The sequence below is a fragment of the Ipomoea nil genome, unplaced genomic scaffold (assembly GCF_001879475.1).
Source record: "Ipomoea nil cultivar Tokyo-kokei standard unplaced genomic scaffold, Asagao_1.1 scaffold3030, whole genome shotgun sequence".
In the NCBI taxonomy this organism is placed as follows: domain Eukaryota; kingdom Viridiplantae; phylum Streptophyta; class Magnoliopsida; order Solanales; family Convolvulaceae; genus Ipomoea; species Ipomoea nil.
The window spans coordinates 3,934,899-3,954,602 of NW_017619458.1; the positions used below are offsets into that span (position 1 = coordinate 3,934,899).

Genomic DNA, 19,704 nt, shown 5'->3' on the forward strand with positions numbered 1-19,704 from the left:
GTTTGGTGTAATCTTTGACTTAAGAAAGTTTGGGTCATCTAGAAAACTAATTCCATTATATTAAGGAAAGTAAATCTAGCTTAGGGATAAGATTATTTTTTTTCGAGTGATTGAGAAGGCATAAAATTAATTTATCCATTTATGTATTTATCTGTTTTGGAGCCAAGTTAAAAGACTCTTATAAATATATTTTAAAAAATTCTCTCCTCCCATTATGAAGAATAACAAATTATAAATAATGTATTATTAAAAGTTATGAAATGTTTGTAATGGTGTAATCAATTTAAAATTTTAATAATTTTTATAGACTTTTTAATGTGAAAAAGTTTTTAAAAAATTTATAAATGTTTGCCTTACAGACTTTTATAGACTCATACAAAGTTAATGAAAGTCTAAAAACTTTTAGAAAAGTATAAAAAGATTTTATGAAAATCATTTAAAATCTATCACTTTAAAACTATTTGAAAATCTATAAAAATCTTGATTGAATACACCACTGGCTCCTACGTCTCAAATTACTAAGGAATTGAGTCTACACTAAGAATATAATATAACTCAAAAACAAAAAATGTCATTTTTTTCAAAATTATATATTAGCAGTAATCTACAAATCTAATAAGAGACAATAATGTTAAGCCCTTAACTGGAACCTAAAAAAAAAAAAACATGTCAGTAGTACATGTTTCTTAAAATGAATGGTTCATATTATTTTGCTTTTAGTATTTTTTTAATGATTTTCCTTATTTACCCTCTATTATATTATTTTCTTCCCTTAAATAACCCTAAATTCCGTTAGTATAAACTTTTGTAACGGAATATTCCGTTAACGATTTATTATTCTGAACATACTCATCAATCTATATAAGAAAGGTCTTAGGTTCGAACCTCATCCCAATTAGAGTTGACATAATTGTTAAACATATATTTTGAATATGTTAAAATGTATTAAAAATATATATAATATAAAATTTAATATAAACTTTGGTCAAATAATTAGCCCGACTAAATACATGTATTTTATACAAAATATAATAAATATTAATATTTTGTTCAATACTTCCACATGATAATAACCTACAACACACATCTCACAACACATGAAACATGTAGGGGAAAAACTACCACTACTAAATATCAATAGGTGTTTGTAAGATAAAGAATTCATATTACAACTAAAATCACATGCAATCATATACATAGCAATGCAAATCTAAAGCTTCCTACATCATAATCTCATTGCATGATGAATCCCCTATACTTTGAAATATTTATTTAAAAATAATCATTGGGCATTATCTCATTCACGCAAAGTGCGTAAAAAAACTAATAATAATATATAATATGCATGAAAAATTATACAACTTCGTGTAATTCCTTAGCTTAGTTCAAAAAATAATATTTAATTCTAAAATCTTTCTTATACATACATATTATTTAAAAATAGATTTTATTGCTCTTTTAGTTCTTTAATTATAGTTATAGTTACATTTCTACATGTAATGCTCAAATTTAATTTTCAAAAGTATTGTATTTTTCTTTTGAAAGTATTGTATTTGTTCGTATAAGTAATAAATATTTTATTTATTATTTAGTACTACATCTGTTATAAGTATTACATTTGCATATTTACCCGACTTATCACACAAATTTTTTTGCCTTTTAATTAGCAAAAACTTGTGTTAGACAGCTTCACGGATCCTTGTTCATGCGCCATGGTCAATATCAAATTTAATACTTATACGAAAAATTAGTTTTTTCATGTGCATTGCGCGAATGTGATAATGCCCAAAGTATTTGTTGAATGTTGAATTTTTTTTATTTAAATAGACAATTTAAAGTATTTGAATGCAAGATAGTATATGAGAGATAGATTATAATTGTCATTAAAATAAATGTTTGCAAGTTTGTAAAAATGCTAGTCTAAATTAGTCTAAAAACGATATAATAGTCTAAATAAATATTACTTTTTGGTTTGAATTTCTCTAAATCTTCTTAATTCACTTTTGGGTAACATTGTCATTGTCATCTTCTTCAGTACTTGTCCTTTTCTTTTTTATTGGTAGTGTGTCTTGTGCAATAGGATTACTGGTGGTAGCATAGAGGGCAGTGCCCGCCATACAATGAGATTATGGCGTAGAAAGCTGTGGATTTGCCTTGTTGTGTATACGACTAGGATCTTAGTTGTACTATGAACTCTTGATCTTGCAAGCGTCTATTGATATTTGGTAGTGATAATTTTTTCCTTACATGTTTTACATGTTGTGAGATGTGTCGTAGATTCTCATGTGAAAGTATTGAACAAAATATTAATATTTATTATATTTATATAAGGTTAATGAGTAGTACCGCTTGTTCTAGTTCCATAACTTGTATATTTGATAGTAATAACAATGACTCTACAAGTATAGTCTGAATACTGATGCCGCAATATGTCCAGTTTCATCAGCAATTTTCGCATCTATTTTACATATGTTCATTTTTATGTTCATATTTTTTGGAATTAGTATGAATAAGTGTAGTACTTGATTTTGTGTGTGTGTGCGTGTGTTTTTTATAATTTTTTATTTTTGTTGTTGTTGAATTGATACTAACCTTGGAGTACCTACCGCTACATTTTCACCACAATGCATGCAGTTAAATAGTTTGTCACTTTGTGCATAAACCTTTGATGTCAAGGTTTGATGCTACTTTTGCCTTTAATCCAAGCATGTTGAGTCTAGAAAATGAAATAAATTGTAAATTTATATTAGTTTTAATATATTTAAAGGCAGGACTGACTTTTAGATTTTTGTGACCCGATTCAGGTAAATAAATGAGGCCTTACCAAAATCAAAATCTTTAAAATTAATACCGTAATTTTTTTAATAATAATAACAATAATAATAATAATAATAATAATAATAATAATAATAATAATAATAATAATAATAATAATAATAATAATAATAAGGTGGTAAAATGTTACTGTGCGCAAAGAAAAGGCCAAAAAAAAAAAATATTACGGCATAAATTACAATTTAAAAAAATAAGGAAATGTCCAAAGCTAGAGCAACATGCAAGTTTCAAACCTTAAACCTCTAAGTTAAAATACAATAAACACATATTCCTACCATTTCTTCATGGAGCCTTTTTAAGGCTAATTGAAAACGTTTAGATTTTATTTCTAAACTAGCTAGGTAAAAATGAAATATTGGGCCTCTAAACTTTGGGGCTCCTCTAAAAATTGGGGCCCTGTGCGGTAACCCAGCTTGCACAGCTAAAAATCCGGCCTTGGGATGCACAATAAATATTTTGCATACATGATCAATGGATGCGGCAACGTTGACTATTTTTGAAATTTATTCATTTTTTGGATTTGCAAGATTAATTGCAACATTATCCTAGTCTCGACATCTTTTCAATACGTCAAATGTATCACGGTGTTCTATTGCCCTACATTGATATTTTTAATAATGAGTTTTAAATGTAGTTACGTAAGATAATTGTCTAATTACCATTTACATATTATTATCAGCATAAAAATATATCAGTCCTTTACCTATTATGTTCAAGGTACTTTGGATTCAACCATTATTGTTTAATGAGTTATTGTGAATAAGGAAATTTCTAGTTTATTTAAAGAATAAGATTTAGATAAGATAGTAAAATTTTATACATCATTTTAAATTATCTTAATAAAAATATACGATTTTCCTTTAAAGTGAACAACTGTGATATAGTCCAGAGATATTATGGGGAAGTTTCCCACTTCAATTTATTAGGTTATTTGAATGCCCTCTTTGACTTCAAGTTATTTTTTTATTTTTTTTTTCAATGTTATTAATAAAGTACTTGATAAATAAATATATAACATTAGTTTGTATTATAACTTTGATATTTAATTACAAGATAGTGCAAAAAGAAAACAATGGACAATCTAGTTAATATAATAAATTAATAAATTTGAAGGTAAGGAATCTTTACATTGTAGAAAATAAAAACAATATAACTAATATTTTTTTTTAAATTTTTGATAATGAATAATTTTTTTTTTGAATAAATGCATTGTAGACATCTAATGTAAATTAAATAAATGTATATGTATTTTTTTTGTTATAATTACTAATTTATTTAATTTAATAAGATTATTAAGTGGTGACGGTAAATATGTTACCGGAGAATATAATCTAAGAGTAACAAGTTGTATTGTTATGTGTTTCAGTACAGAATTAGAACGTCTCTCTGCTCAGCTAGGAACCCTCTACTTATAACTAAGTCCCTAACGGTAAGTAACAGTTACATTATAATGAGGAGTCGAACACTTATTTTTCTGCCTTGAATGAGTGTAGTAATCATTTTGCCCGTTGGACTCTTAAGTGTTACCGGGTCAGGTGTTTGTTGGTGGTCCGGGTCGGGTTCTTGACCCATTAATTACTCGGTCAAGTGGGTACTACTTATTTTTTATACATAATAATTACACCAACATTTTTTAGTTCCCGTTAGTGGCCTAACTTTGTTGGCTCTAATTAAGTTTGTAGATACAATATTAATAAGATATGAAATGTTTCTTACTTATATTGAAAGTGTAAAGAAAAATGTAATACTTTTATATTTTGATTTAAAAGTATTACGGCGTACATTTTTACTTAAAAGTATTATATTTTTTTCTTATGAGTAACAAACACTTGCCAACATTACTTATAAAGGAAAATGTAATACTTTTGATGTTTGTCATCCAAAGTATTACATTTTTCCATATAAGTAACAGACATTTTATTCATAATTAATATTATAGTTTTCAGTATAAGTATAACATTTTCATATTGACCTGACTCGTCTCACGGTTGTGCTTGAGATAGTCTCACACAAGTTTGTTAATTGCCAATTACTATATAATGTGATGACATCTCCTTACCCTTTTAAATAGGTGGTCATATGAACAAATTTTGATGGTGAAATTATGAATATTTTAAAAATAATTAATTAATTAATATTTTTTAATAATTAAGTAATCTCATTTGTTGTCGTATTACATTTTTCCTTATAAGTAATATAACATTTTCATATTGATCTGTCTCGTCACACGATTATTTTTGAGATAGTATCACACAAGTGTATTTATTACCAACTGCTATATAATGTGATAACATCTCTGTTACCATTTTAAATAGACAGGTGGAGTTGGGTGGTGTTATGGATGTATCCAAGGTTTTCACTGTTAAACACAGTGACTGGATTGTAAGCCTAGAGATTGCTTCATATCCAAAGCCAAGTATAAAATCAAAGTAATCTCATTGATACTACATATCTTATTCCTAAATTTTTAATTTATTGAACAAGAATATTATGGCGATAGGCGACCACTCATCTTCTATCTCTAATTGCCTGAACTGATCCCATAGAATCTTCCCAAATCTGAATCTCTTTTAAGAAGCATGGTCTCGAAATGTCTCAGCTTCCATCTTCATCTTCATCAACCCAACCGTGACTCTATCCCTGCAATTTTCTCCAAACCCAAACGCCATTTCCAAACCATTACACCTACCAAATTGATTTCGACACCGGAACAAGGAGCCCGCCGTTCTTTCAAAAAAGCATGTCAGCCCACCACTACTCCCATGGCGTCCCCATCAAGTCAACCTCCCCAGTTCACATCTCAATTTGCCGACGATGCTCTCGTCGTTGACCCAGATCCCACTCTCGCCAACGATGACCTCCGGCCGACGACGTCCGCGGAGCGGACGTTCTCCGGCTGGGAAATGGCCAGCCTGTGGATTGGACTGGTTGTCGGCGTGCCGACGTATTACCTCGCCGGCAGCCTAGTCGATCTCGGCATGGCGTGGTGGCAAGGGATCGCCACCGTCGTAGTGGCCAATGTGGTCACAATGGTGGCGCTAGTCCTCACCGGTCACGCCGGCACGCGCTACGGCGTTCCCTTTCCGGTGCTGGCACGGTCCTCCTTCGGAATCCGTGGGGCCCACATCCCCACCTTGCTGCGGGCACTGGTTGGATGTGGATGGTAATGTTGGATTTTCCCGATAGTATATATTTTGTATTGGGTGTGTTTGGTAAGTAGTATTAGCTGATTGTGTTAATTGATTTGACTAGTTGATGGTACTAGTTGATTGTAGAAAGATGGTTGGTAAAATAGTGTGAGTTGATAGCTTATTATATGCAAAATGACTTTCTAAAAAAGCTGATTGAAAAAACAGTTCTGAGCAATTTTTTGGAATTTTGATATTTTGGAGTAATAACTGTTACAAAAAATTAATTAATAAAACACTTATATAGTTATATTGGTTGTTTAATCAAGTCAAACAGCTAATAGTTGTGAAATAAGTTAAAATAGACTGTTAAGCTAACTATGTTAATATAATTGACCCTTAATTACTTAGTGTAACTGAATTTATTAAGTAGTTTTGTTGAACAGAATGATTAGAGTTTGTGAGTAATAAACCACTATTGCCTTTTTTAATCTAACAGGTATGGGATTGAGACTTGGATTGGTGGGGAAGCCATTTTCCTGCTCTTACCAAGAATCATAAAGGAATCATCACTCTCTCAACCTTTAACATGGCTGGGCACTTCTCCTCTTGAATTTGCATGTTTTATTGCATTTTGGTTAGCCCAGTTGGGATTTGTGTGGAATGGGATTGATGGGATTAGAGAGGTAGAGAAATACTCAGCCCCAATACTGATGGCACTCACTTCTTGCCTTCTCATTTGGTCATATGTGAAAGCTGGTGGGTTTGGCCACATGCTTTCTTTGTCCTCTAGGCTCACATCTTCACAGTTTTGGTCTCTTTTCTTCCCTTCCCTAACAGCCAACATTAGCTTCTGGGCAACTTTAGCACTGAACATCCCTGATTTCACAAGATATGCAAAATCCCAGAGAGATCAGGTGATTGGGCAAGCTGGTCTCCCAGTTTTCATGGGGCTGTTCACATTTGTAGGTCTAGCAGTGACATCCTCAACAAAAGTGATCTTTGGGGAAGTGATTTCCAGCCCCATTCAGCTCCTGGGACAAATTGGTGGGTTCTGGACTATGATTGTTGCAATTCTTGGAATCAGCCTTGCCATAATCACCACAAACATAGCTGCAAACGTTGTCGCACCCGCTAACGCTTTGGTTAACCTTAGCCCTTCAAGATTCACCTTCAGGAGAGGGGCAGTGTTGACAGCTTTGCTTGGGATTGCTTTTCAGCCATGGAGGCTGCTCAAGTCAAGTGAGAGCTTTGTGTACACATGGCTGGTGGGGTATTCTGCTCTTTTGGGGCCTATTGGGGGCATAGTTTTGACAGATTATTATCTCATCAAGGGAATGGATTTAAAGATCAAGGAGCTATACTCTTTGAATCCCAAAGGGGAATACTATTACTCCAATGGATACAATTTTGCAGCATTCCTGGCTTTGGTCATTGGGATTTTGCCTGTGATTCCAGGCTTCTTGCAGAATGTTGGGGTTTTGAGGTCCATTCCTAGGGTGTTCACTGAAATTTACAACAATGCTTGGTTCTTTAGCTTCTTTTCTGCTGGAGCTATTTATTGGATTTTGTCACTCTTGAGTGGCAGAAATAGAAATCAAGAATCTATAGAGCCCCTTTTACCCAATACACCATAGTGTTCATTGTTTCCAACTTTCAATTTTCTATTACTTTTTACTGTAAATTTCCTTGTGGTTATTTCTTGTTGGAATTGTATCACTTTACAGAAAAGAAACCTTGTTCATGGTTTTGCTTACTGTGTTTGTTTGGTAATTGACAGATAAAAATTTTAACGGAGCCACAATTTTCAGCATTTTGACATGGTCAAAATGTTAAAAATTGTGTTTGATAAATGGCGGTTTGAAGCAACGAATTTGCTCCAAATCGTCAAAATTTAAAACCTTACAATTTGTAGCGTTTCAAATTGACGTTTTGGGCTTTTAACGAAAATACCCTTAATTCTTACAAAAAAAAAAAAGGGTTAAATAAATCTTCAAATTTTACCTATAAAGTCAATTAAGGCCATAAACATTATAAAGTTGCAATTAGACTTATAAACATGTCATTTTGATGCATTGAAGGCCAACCGTTATGTTGTGCAACCGTGTGCATCATGCATGGTGCACACGGTTGCGAACGACGCCGTTTCACTATGGTGGAGTAACGGTGCCGTTAGTGGCACCGTTTAACTCCACCAATCAATTTTTTTTTCTCACCATTGTCAACTAAGGTCTACTTCTTCAGGTATTATACATTTTATGGATATATAGTTCACTAATTCTAAATTTATATTTCATCAGTTCTGAATATATAGTTCATTAATTCTGAATACACAGACGCAACGAACTGCCATAAACCAAAATAGAGTACCAGTAACCGGTGTGGATATATAGTTCACTAATTCTGGATATATAGTTCATTAATTATGTACATATAGTTCACTAATTCTGGATATATAGTTCATTAATTCTGGATATATAGTTCACTAATTCTGAATATATAGTTCATTCATTCTGAATACACAGACGCAGCGAACTGCCATAAGCCAAAACAGAGTACCAGTAACCGGTGTGGATATATAGTTCATTAATTCTGAATATATAGTTTATTAATTCTAGATATATAGTTCATAAATTCTGGATATATAGTTCAAATTATGCACAGCATAACGCCGTTAACAGCAATCGAAAATGATATATTTTTTTTTTTTAAAGTCGGACGGCATCGTTTTAAATCAAAACGACGTCGTTTTGCAACCGTGTGCACCATGCATGGTGCACATGGTTGCCCGGCATAATTTTCCATTGAAGGCGAACAACCAGTTAATGACTTGTTATTGCAGGTCACAAAAATTTTGGCGACCTTGTAACCCACTACGATAACATTCGGATTACCTCCGGTGAATTTACGATCAACTCCGCTAACATCACATGATTTACACAGTGCATACTCTGACTGCGGTTTTCCTCAATCAAAAAATAAATATAAGTCCAATGTACAAGTTATAATTCAATGTTACCTTGGACTGGACGGTCTAAAACATACTTAACTGTTCGACCGGTGTTGTCCTGTTGAAATTGCAGAGATGTTCCTCTCCAGTACGTACACTCATCACCATAGCTTCCATAGCCAACGCAGTCACAGATCTTCCAGCAAGTCTCTTTGCAGTCACTGAGGCTAGCGCTAGAATTGTGGGTCGTGAATGTTTTAGGTTGTTCGCTGGTGTAATTCACGAAACTCCCAGATCTTTCCTTGAACGTCTGACCGCCGCCGCCCCTACAGTTGGGTTGCTGCTATAATTGGCAGCCTTTTGATTGCTGAGTTTCATTTTCGTAACCGTAGCACTCGCTGGCATCGACAATCACGGTGCCGTTGTAAGTGACGAACAGAAGGCCTCGGAGGTCCAATCTCCACCCGGCGAGACGAAGTTTGAAGTTGTTCTTCGCGTGTGAAATATGGGAGATCGGAGGGATCGAGCGTGATTGCGTAGCTGAAATACTCTTATTCTTGGGTCGAAACGTTAACAAATTTGAAGATGTGAACGCCGTCGTAAGCGGATTTCTCCGGCAAGAAGGCGAGCCACGCCTTCTCAGCCGGGCCTTCTTCCCACGGGAGAATACGACCACCTTCTTGTCGGCAAATTATATCGTGCACCGCAGTGCATAATTGATTATGCACCGAGTTTCAAAAAGACGCCGTTTTGTTTAATGAAAAGAAACGACACTCGTTTCGCGCCGTTCCGCAAAAAGTAACTCAGTTATTCAGTTTCATTTTGTATATACTGCAGTTTCAGTTCAACACAATTACAGTTTCATTTCGATATAACTACAGTTTCATTCGATATTTATACACTCAATTATGTGAAAATGTTATTTAATTTTATTTTATGTACACTATATTTTCATTAAAACACAACTATATGATCATTTGGATATAACTACAACTTCATTGCACAATATACACTCAAATATGTGAAATGTTATTCAGTTTCATTTTATATACACTACAGTTTCATCTCACCACAACTATAGTATCATTTTGATATATGTTAGTGTTTTAATTGCTCAACAAAACCCCAATATATAATTAGCAATATTATTATGGCAAATTAAGATAGGGTTAGCTTGGGTCTGTTTGTTCTACAGAAGACTGATTGATCAGATTCAACATCAGAGGGATTGACACTGAAGATCTGTTTTACGAAGATGTTTCGTCTTTGCAGAACGCGTTTTTAAAAAGTCTGTTTTGGAAAGAAGATCAGCGTATCTCCTTTGGAAAGGTATGGACCGGATCTTTAAGATTACATTCTTCGTATATTGTCCTACCATCTACAATTAGAGATATCTATGTATAGTGTTCGTATATGGGATCTATAAGTACTCTTATTCGATCAAGAAATAGGGTTACGCTTTTGAGAAGAAAGAAACACTCAGACATACACTAAGAGAATAAATCTCTGGTTTTATGACGCTTCTCAAGACAATTTGTTCTTGTTGATTATGATGAAGAACTTGAGAAGAAATATCGTTACTTAAACGAAAAGGAAGCTAAGATCACACAGTTGTGGGAACAACGTCAAACTGCGTCATTGAAGTGGACTGCATCAGGGTTAGCTCTCCAAGTGAAGGGATTTCATTGGACTTCTGTATGCACGGCTCTCCATCTTCAACAATCCACTAAGTCAGTGTAGACTGGGTACTTACCTTGTGTGGGGCACTTGGGTGAGATTTCTATTCTCTACCTTTGTACATTTGATGAACTCTTGGATGCTTGCACAATAGATTGAAGATTTGGGTAACATTTCTTCCTTGTTTATTATTTCAGATTTAATCTTGTGTTTGCTATCCTTGCAATGATGATGACTGCTTAGATTGCTTGGATTTGATTTGTTAATTATGTATTCATGCTTAGTATGGTTTATATGATGAGATTTGATGTATGGATTGCCCTTGAATGCCTATGTTGTAGGGGAGTGCATATTGATCTCTTTCCATTAAGGACCCAAATGTTTAGATGAGTGTGAGAGTGGGAGTTTAGCAAGATGTTGCACTCTCCTTAGTCTTGCCCTTGCAATCCCCTTCATATGACCCAAGAGGGCGAGCTTAGGGGAGGAGACAGTAGACCTCCCGCCAATTATTTGATAGAATGCCTCACTCGACGTAGGGAATGAGAGTTTAGGTTTGACGCAACCTAATGTTGGTGCCTTGGTTCTCCCTTAGCATATGCAATCTCTGCATCATCTTTTGTCCCAAGTTTTAGACCAATGAATGCATGATCACAAATCATTTCCCATCCAAATCCCCGTTTTACATTCTTAGTTGTTTTACTTTATTTTCTTATTTTTGTTTCCTTCTTGTACATACAACCTTATTACCAACTCTCCTATCTTGCACCTAGTTTACTCTTGTTGAGACATTGTGACAACGGTTGTCTTGCACTTTACTTGCTCCGAACGACCATCCTTGAGTTCGACACTCGGGGGTTCCCCAATTCCCGTTTACACTTCATTCCATCCACTCACCACACAAAATACACTCATCAAAATGGCGCCGTTGCCAGGGATGGCAATAAGTGACAAGTGAAGTGTGCTTACTATCACAATCTAAGAGTGTGTCAATAGAGTTCTAGGTTACCCGTTTTATTTTACTTGCTATCCATTGTGCCCATTTGTTTTACCTTGTGAATCCATCTTGTTGTTTATTTCATCATTCCATTGTTTTGCCTTGTGATTCCATAGTTGTAACACCCCGAAATTTTGAAACTTTTTAAAGCTTATATAATAAAAGCGAATTCTCATTAAATCTAAAATTAACATAAGAGTACGGGGTGCTATGCCACACCTGAGCTGGAAAGCTCAGGTGCACAGGCTAAACTAACTAAACAACCTCAAAGCAATGTCAATACATAATTGTGGCACGCAGGCCGAAAGGGAAACTAACTAGTCTACGCTCCGAATCTCTAGCGCGCTCCGGTGTTTACTCATCTGTGCCTGAAAGCCAAATATATCTGTTCAGCGAATGATGCTAGTAACCCACTCCAACATGTTTGAAATACAGTATAGGTATATATATATATATATATATATATATATATATATATATATATATATATATATATATATATAGAGAGAGAGAGAGAGAGAGAGAGAGAGAGAGAGAGATACGAAAATCATTTTGAAGTAGGAAGAGATATACTTAGGGAACTCTAGCTTTAAAATCAGGGATAGACTCACAAGTAGGGGTAAGCACATTCAATCAAGATAAACAGTTATATAAAGACAACATCATAAAGAACATGTACCTAAGGTCACAGTTTACTTTCAAGTCATCCACATCATCATTCAATCATCATTTATTCGTCATTCAAGTCATCATTCAAATCATCACCATTCAAATCATTATTCAAGACACATAAGCACACTTTGGTGGCGTCACGGGACTAATCACATGCCCCGAACATGCGGGTTAGTGCGTATAGCACTAACATGGCCCCGCAGCACCCTATCTCATACCGCAGCATGAAGGGGTTGATCACAACCAACCGTACAGACCGCCGAAAGCTCGACGACAGATCACAGCCCTACACACCGCTGACGCGCTCAGTCGGTGGACTGTGATCCTCTTACGGGGACTATGACCCTACACACCGCTGATGAGCAGAGTCGGTGGATTGTAGTGAATCAAGCCCTACACACCGCTGAGAACCTTAGTAGGTGGGCGAAAGCCCTACACCGCTGAGGATCTTAGTTGGTGGGCGATGATCCTCGGAGACTACGACCCTACACACCGCTGGCCCTCAGTCGGTGGGTCGCAGCCGACCATAGCCCTACACACTGCCGATCACTTGGTCGGTGGGCTATGGCCTTCCTCAGGCTGGTGGCCCTACACATCGCTGGCGCGTCCAGTCGGTGGACTATCCGCAAACGAGGCCCATGGGCTGTAGCCCAAGAAGTGAATCACTGACCGCAACCAGGAGAATAAACCGCAGCTCATGTACAACCAAATAGTGGACCGCAGCCCTATATAATATTTATATACCTGACCGATCACAACCGGCCTGGTTAACAGTTGCGATAGTTCTCAACCCATCCAACTGCCCATATAGCCAATTTGATCGCAACCAAATTGGGGAATCATGCATCACATAACACATAATAGCACGTAATAGCACATTGGGAAGGGAGAGACACATAAATAAGCTTACGTGTGATGATTCACATACTAAGAATAGTCCTAAGGGATTCATACGACTTCCACCAAGGCCAACGGGTTACCGATTCAACTAGCATGCAATTCCTAGACTCTTTTATCCTACAAACGGTACCCGAAATATCAAACTAGACTCATGCACGACAAACAGGGTCCGTTGGGACACCACGGGGAATGGGGAGCATCAAACAGGGAAGCCGAAGACCCGGGGCGGGTACGGACCAGCGGTTAGCCGGTGGGTGGGGGTCACCCGCCGGCTGCTCGCCGGAGATCATCGCCCGGGCAGCGGGTTGCCGGCGGGCGAACGCCTGCCCGGCGCCTGCCCGCTGCCTGGCGGTGATTTTCGGGCAGCGGGTAGGTGGCGGGTACTCCTACCTCCACCTACCCCCCACTGACTCTTTTATCAAAATATGCGTCCCGGGATCCTTTGTCGAACCCGAAACCATGCTTAGACACTTTTAAACGCAATTAACGACACCGCATAGGCAACTAATGGATCAAAAGCAAGAATCACATTGAACACATCCTAACACGACTTCTAGACACGAACAACACCCGAACATGCAAATTCCCACCCAAATATAAATCTAGAACATCACAATACCCCCAATCCAATCTAGGGCTCTAATCCCAACCAAATTATCAAAATCATATTTTATTTTCATTATCAAGAACCATCAAGATTTATCAAGAATTATCACATAAATATCAAGGACCTCTTTTTAATCATCAAGATCACTCATAAAATCATCACATCAATCAATCAAGATTACATCTCAAATATCATAAAGCAATTCATCAAGACACAAGTATATAGAGGGAGCCAAAGAAGGGGATCATAGCAAAGAAAATAGGTTTTGTTGAGATATGGGTTACCTCTTAGCCTTAATTAAATTCCTTGGCTATGAAGGATCTTTTCCATTAAGATTTCTTCTTTCTTGATTTCTCCTATGGGAATTCTTGGGAATTCTTGTGTGGTGAAAGTTATTGTGGTGTGAGTTCTAGGTGCCTCCTATGTCCCTATTTATTTATCTAAGAGTCCCAGTTAGGGTCTAAGTGGCATGGATTAGCTAATTCTATTTCTTATAAGACTAATGGTTGGCTTTAGGGATAAGGGCCCATGGACTATGGTGGACCCTTTTTTTAGTTAATTAATGTATTTTAATTCCCTTTTTAGGGTGAGTAATTAATTAATTAATTTGGTTTAGGGGTCGTAACACGGGGTGTTAGAATAGTTGTTTCTTCTCTTCTTGCACATTGAATTGAAATTGCATATCAAGCTAACTTGCAATTACTTTTAGTTGCAAAATCTTTCTCTTGTCTTGTGCTTTGATGCTAGATTAATCTTTGAAAATGACTATCAATGTTATGATTTCCATGATGAATCCTATGAATCCTTCTATTACCAACCTTGCTATTATCCTTATCAAACACATACCCCACCACCACCCCAACCATATTCGTATTCTTACAAAAATCCTCACCTCCAAAATCATTATTGCACTCCATCACCACAAGAACCATATTCTCAAAATGCCTATGCCTACAATTCTTATGAAGATTACAATCCCGAATCCTATTCTTCAAACCATTTTGAGAACAATGAAGATTATTTCTCACAAAGAGGCCAAAATGATTTCCAATCTTATACCTCTTGTCCAAACCAAACATACTCTCCAAATTCTTACACCCAATACCCACGCACACCATATTATTGTGAAGAAAGGAACCTATCCTATTCCAATTACCCTTCCTATTGGGAAGAACCATCAATCTCAACCCCTCCAAATGACAATTTTGATCAAGAATGTGAGCACCTTGAGAGGAAAAGCCAAAATTTTACATATGAAGCCATAGAGGGCACACCTACTCTCAAGGGAACCATAAAAGAGAAATGGAGAAAAAGTTCACCCAACCATTGAAGAGGGTGGAGGACACTCTTAACCTCTTGATGGAAGAGCTTACCAAGAACATGGAGATGGAGGCCCAAGCTCATACTTTGAGGAGCGTTGATACACGCCCAGAACCAAAGAGGGCCGAGGATAACCCCATGCTAGATTAAGCCCCGGTGCTTGAAGAAGTCCCGATCCACGAATTGGAAAACCAAAGGGGGCTAGAAAATGAAGAGGAGAGTGATGAAGACATCGAGGTGGTGTGGGAGGATGAAAGGCCAATCGATGACACTTTTTGTGGTAACAATTCTAACCCTCCTTGTGTCATGATATTTGCAAATTCTTGTGCTCAATTGTGTGACGGAAATATTTCCTTGCATGCTAGTAAAGATGACTCCCGTGAACCATATGATGATATTGCCAATGTTTGTGATAATGTTTGCTTTAATTCTAGGGAGGATGATTCTATTGATAGTATGTCTTTTTATTCTTGTGAGGATTTGCATGATGTTTGTAAGAAGTTAATAGGAACCAGTACACATAGAATCTAGTAAGGGTAAATAGTGGGCTCATCACAAGGCCCATAACTACATCCTTAAAGCATCAATGGTGGAAGAAACAAGAAAGTCCAATAAAAATTCCATTCGATAGAGGAAAGTATTATAAGTGGCCCGTTTCAAGTGATGTCACAGATCGAAGACAATGTTTAGAAGATTCGAGGTCGAATCATTTTTCAAGAAGGGGAGGATGATGCGGCCCAACATAATGAAGATCCATTAAGAGTACAAATTGGGCCAATCACAAGATCCAAGGCCCAAATCAGCTTTATTATTTGTGGTCATCATTATTTTAAATTGTTTGGAATTAAAGAGAAAACACTAGTTTGTATTTAGAAAGGATTCCTTAAGTCTCTTTCTAAATAGGACTTTATTTACTTGCTTTCTAGATTAGGTTTATGACTCTTTTTCCCATTGTATTTAGGATTACAATGCTGCCCTATACCTATAAATAGGGCACATCCATACCAGTTTTATGCAGGATTTAATTCAATAAAATTCTTAAGTTTTTCTTTACACTTGTGTAAGAAACCTTATGGCTAATTGTAGACTCAATTAGTGGCTAGTCGTGGACTCGACTAGCAAATTGATTCGTGGACTCGAATCAATCTTCCTTTCTTCAACCTTAGATTTAGATTCGTAGACTCGTTCTTGAATCGAAGGAAACTAGATCCGACTCTAGTTGATTGAAGATTGCATCATCGAGATACTTGAAGCTACAATGGGATTCTTCCAAGTCTTTGAGGATTCGAGACAAAGGGTTTCTCATGAGGTTTAAGGTATTTTGATCCATCTCTATCTTTAGTTTTGAGAGCATCCTTAAGACAATATTCCATCTTTATTTGAACCTTGGACTAGGTTCATATCAGAAGTATTGATGGTGATGATGAGGGATGTGTTGGTAAAATTGAAAAGGGTAGTTTGAAAATGTCTAATGTTGTCACTTTTGGCAACATTACTTATGTTGAGGGGGTGGACTTCTATGTTGAAAAGATTGGAAATGAGGGGGGTTTGAGGAGGAAAATGATTGGAAAAGAGAGGGAAGAAGAAGAGATAAAAGAAGGGGTGGAAGAGAATTTGGGTGTCCTGTTCCTTAGGCTTAAGATTAGAAAAACTTTTGAAGGAATGGTACACCATTTGAGCTTAACCGTATTCTAGAATGCCCGACATGTAGGGACATTCCTCAACTCTAAGGTGGATGGGACACGTGGTGTGACACCTCGAAAATCTATCCTTTAAAATGGAATTAATTAGATAATTAATTCTAAACCTTCTTTGTAAAATTCCTTCCTAATTTCCTAATTAAATAGTTGGAGGACTTAAATTGACCAATCCCTTGGTCAATTGAATTAGTCAAAGGGAAAGACCTTGAGCTTTATATCTTGTACCTAACCTTTTGATGTCTTCCTAACCTTTTTTGAATAAGGGAGGGCATTCTAGTCTTTCCATCCTTACTTGGTATTCAAGCCTTACTCTAACAAGACTACATTTCATTTTGCACATTTGGAAAGAAACACTTAGGGCCTGTTTACCAATAGAAAACTGTTCTCTATTTTCTGTTTTTCTAGTTTTTTAGTTTTCATTCTCTGTTTCTGTTTAGAAAACTTGTTTACTAACTGAAAACTTGTAATTTTGCATATTCTCTCAATCTGAATAATGATTTAGTTTCTAGCAATTGAACAAGGATTAACTGATTTAGATTCTCGTTTAAACAAACATTCAGTTAGAGAGGCAGATAAAGCTTAATGCGGAAGATTAAAGAAGAAAGTAAATCAACACATATGATTGTTTACCCAGTTCGATACAGTGTGTATGTACGTCTGGGGGACGATCACCGATGCGTCCAATCCACTAACTCATAATCCAATGTACAAAGGTAGAGAAAAAACAATCTCACCCAAGTGCCCCACACAAGGTCAGTACCCAGTCTACAAAGGTTTAGTGGATTGTTGAAGTCGGAGAGCCACGCATTCAGAAGTCCAATGAAATCCCTTCAATTGGAGAGCTAACTCTGGTGCAGTCCGCTTCAATGACGCAGTCCCACGTTGTTCCCACAACTGAGTGATCTTCGCATCCTGTTGTTTAAGCAACGTTGGTACTTCTCAAGTTCTTCTTCGTAATCACCAAGAACTTATTGTATTGAGAAGAGGCATGACAACTAGAGATGTTTATTCTGTTTAGTAAGAGTGTTGCGGCTTCAATCAATGCAAACCTAACTTCTGAGCGAATAAGAATATATATACTTCTTTGATTTGGACACTTTCCAAATATATCTCTGATTGTAGATGGTAGGACTTTTTGTGAAGAAAGAAATCTTAAGATTTTGTCCATACCTCTCAAGCTGATTCACTGATATTCTTTCCAAAACCATCATCTCATAGCCGCGTTCCAGCTTTTAGAAACTTTCCTTTATTAGATCTTCGGTGGCTTGATCTAGAGGTGCGTCTGTTGAGTTTACTGATCAATCAGTCCTCTTCAAGGACAAACAGACACCAAGCTAAACCCTATCTTAATTTGCCATAAAAATATTGCCAATTATATGTTGGGGTTTTTCTTAAAGAAAAAAAAACATTAACAAACTCTCCCTTTGGCTATTATTTGGCAAAAAAACTCAACTAAAAGATAAAATATCTCAAGTAAAGATGGAGAAGAGCATAATAAAAGAGCCAGTACTGGCAACAGTTATAGCAAAAGAAAATATTCTTTGATTACAACCCATAAAAACTTCAGCACACAACCCGTGCTGGATAAAGACATAGATCAGACCCTTTCTTCATAAAAAAAAATGCCCAGACAGGGCCAGAAGGTACTTCAACCACCATCACAATCACAAATACCCCCCTTTTTGCAAATGATAGACAAAGCACGCGTTAAGCATTAGAGGGACCTCCACTGTAACACCCGCAAATTTTGAAACTTTTAAAACTTATATAATTAAGGTGAATTCTCATTAAATCCCAAAATCAACATAAGAGTGCGGGGTGCTATGCCACATCTGAGCTGGAAAACTCAGATGCACAGGCTAAACTAACTAAACAACCTCAAACCAATGTCAATACATAATCATGACACGCAGGCCGAAAAGGAAAACTAACTAATCTACGCTCCGGATCTCTAGCATATATATATATATATATATATATATATATATATATATATATATATATATATACGAAAACCATTTTGAAGCAGGAAGAGATATACTTAGGGGACTCTAGCTTTAAATCCAGGGATAGACTCGGCAAATAGGGATAAGCACATTCAATCATGATAAACAGTTATACAGAGACAACATCATTAAAAACATGTATCTATGGTCACAATTTAATTTCAAATCATCCACGTCATCATCAATCATCATTCACTCATCATTCAAATCATCATTCAAATCACACAAGCATACCTTGGTGGCGCCACGGGACCAATCTCATACCCCGGACATGAGGGTTAGTGCGTATAGCAGGCCCCGCAGCACCCTACCTCATACCGCAGCATGAAGGGGTTGATCGCAACCAACCGTACAGACCGCCGAAAGCTCGACGGCGGATCACAGCCCTACACACCGCTGACGCGCTCAGTCGGTAGACTGTGATCCTCTTTTGGGGACTACGACCCTACACACCGTTGACGAGCGCAGTCGGTAGATCGTAACGAATCAAGCCCTACACACCGCTGAGGGACTCAGTCGGTAGGCGAAGATCCTCGGAGACTACGACCCTACACACCGCTGGCCCTTCATTCGGTGGATCGCAGCCTACCATAGCCCTATACACCGCCTGATCACTCATTCGGTGGGCTATAGCCTTCCTCAGGCTGGTAGCCCTACACACCGCTGGCACGTCCAGTTGGTGGACCATCTGCACACGAGGCTCGTGGGCTATAGCCCAAAAGTGTATTTCTGATCACAACCAGATTATGAACCGCAGCTCATGCAAAACGTTTGGTCACAACCAAACGGTGGACCGCAGCCCTATATAATATTTATATACCTGACTGATCGCAACCGGCCTGGTTAACAGTTGGTATGGTTCTCAACCCATCCAACTGCCCGTATAGCCAATTTGATCGCAACCAAATTAGGGAA

General features: G+C 36.8%; 1 protein-coding gene across 1 annotated transcript; it reads left to right on the plus strand.

Annotated features, from left to right (window-relative positions):
- Positions 1–5,323: 5,323 nt before the first annotated feature.
- On the plus strand, positions 5,324–7,718 carry LOC109163680 (purine-uracil permease NCS1). The gene is made up of 2 exons (XM_019312439.1): positions 5,324–5,998; positions 6,463–7,718. The coding sequence occupies exons 1-2, from the start codon at positions 5,415–5,417 to the stop codon at positions 7,598–7,600; spliced, it is 1,722 nt and encodes a 573-aa protein (XP_019167984.1). The 5' UTR covers positions 5,324–5,414; the 3' UTR covers positions 7,601–7,718.
- Positions 7,719–19,704: the final 11,986 nt, after the last annotated feature.

Bases quoted from the DNA above. Each gene is read 5' to 3' on its own strand.
- LOC109163680 (XM_019312439.1), top strand. From the start codon at position 5,415: ATGGTCTCGAAATGTCTCAGCTTCCATCTTCATCTTCATCAACCCAAC. The intron at 5,999-6,462 runs GTAATGTTGGAT...TTAATCTAACAG, and splicing joins GCACTGGTTGGATGTGGATG to GTATGGGATTGAGACTTGGA.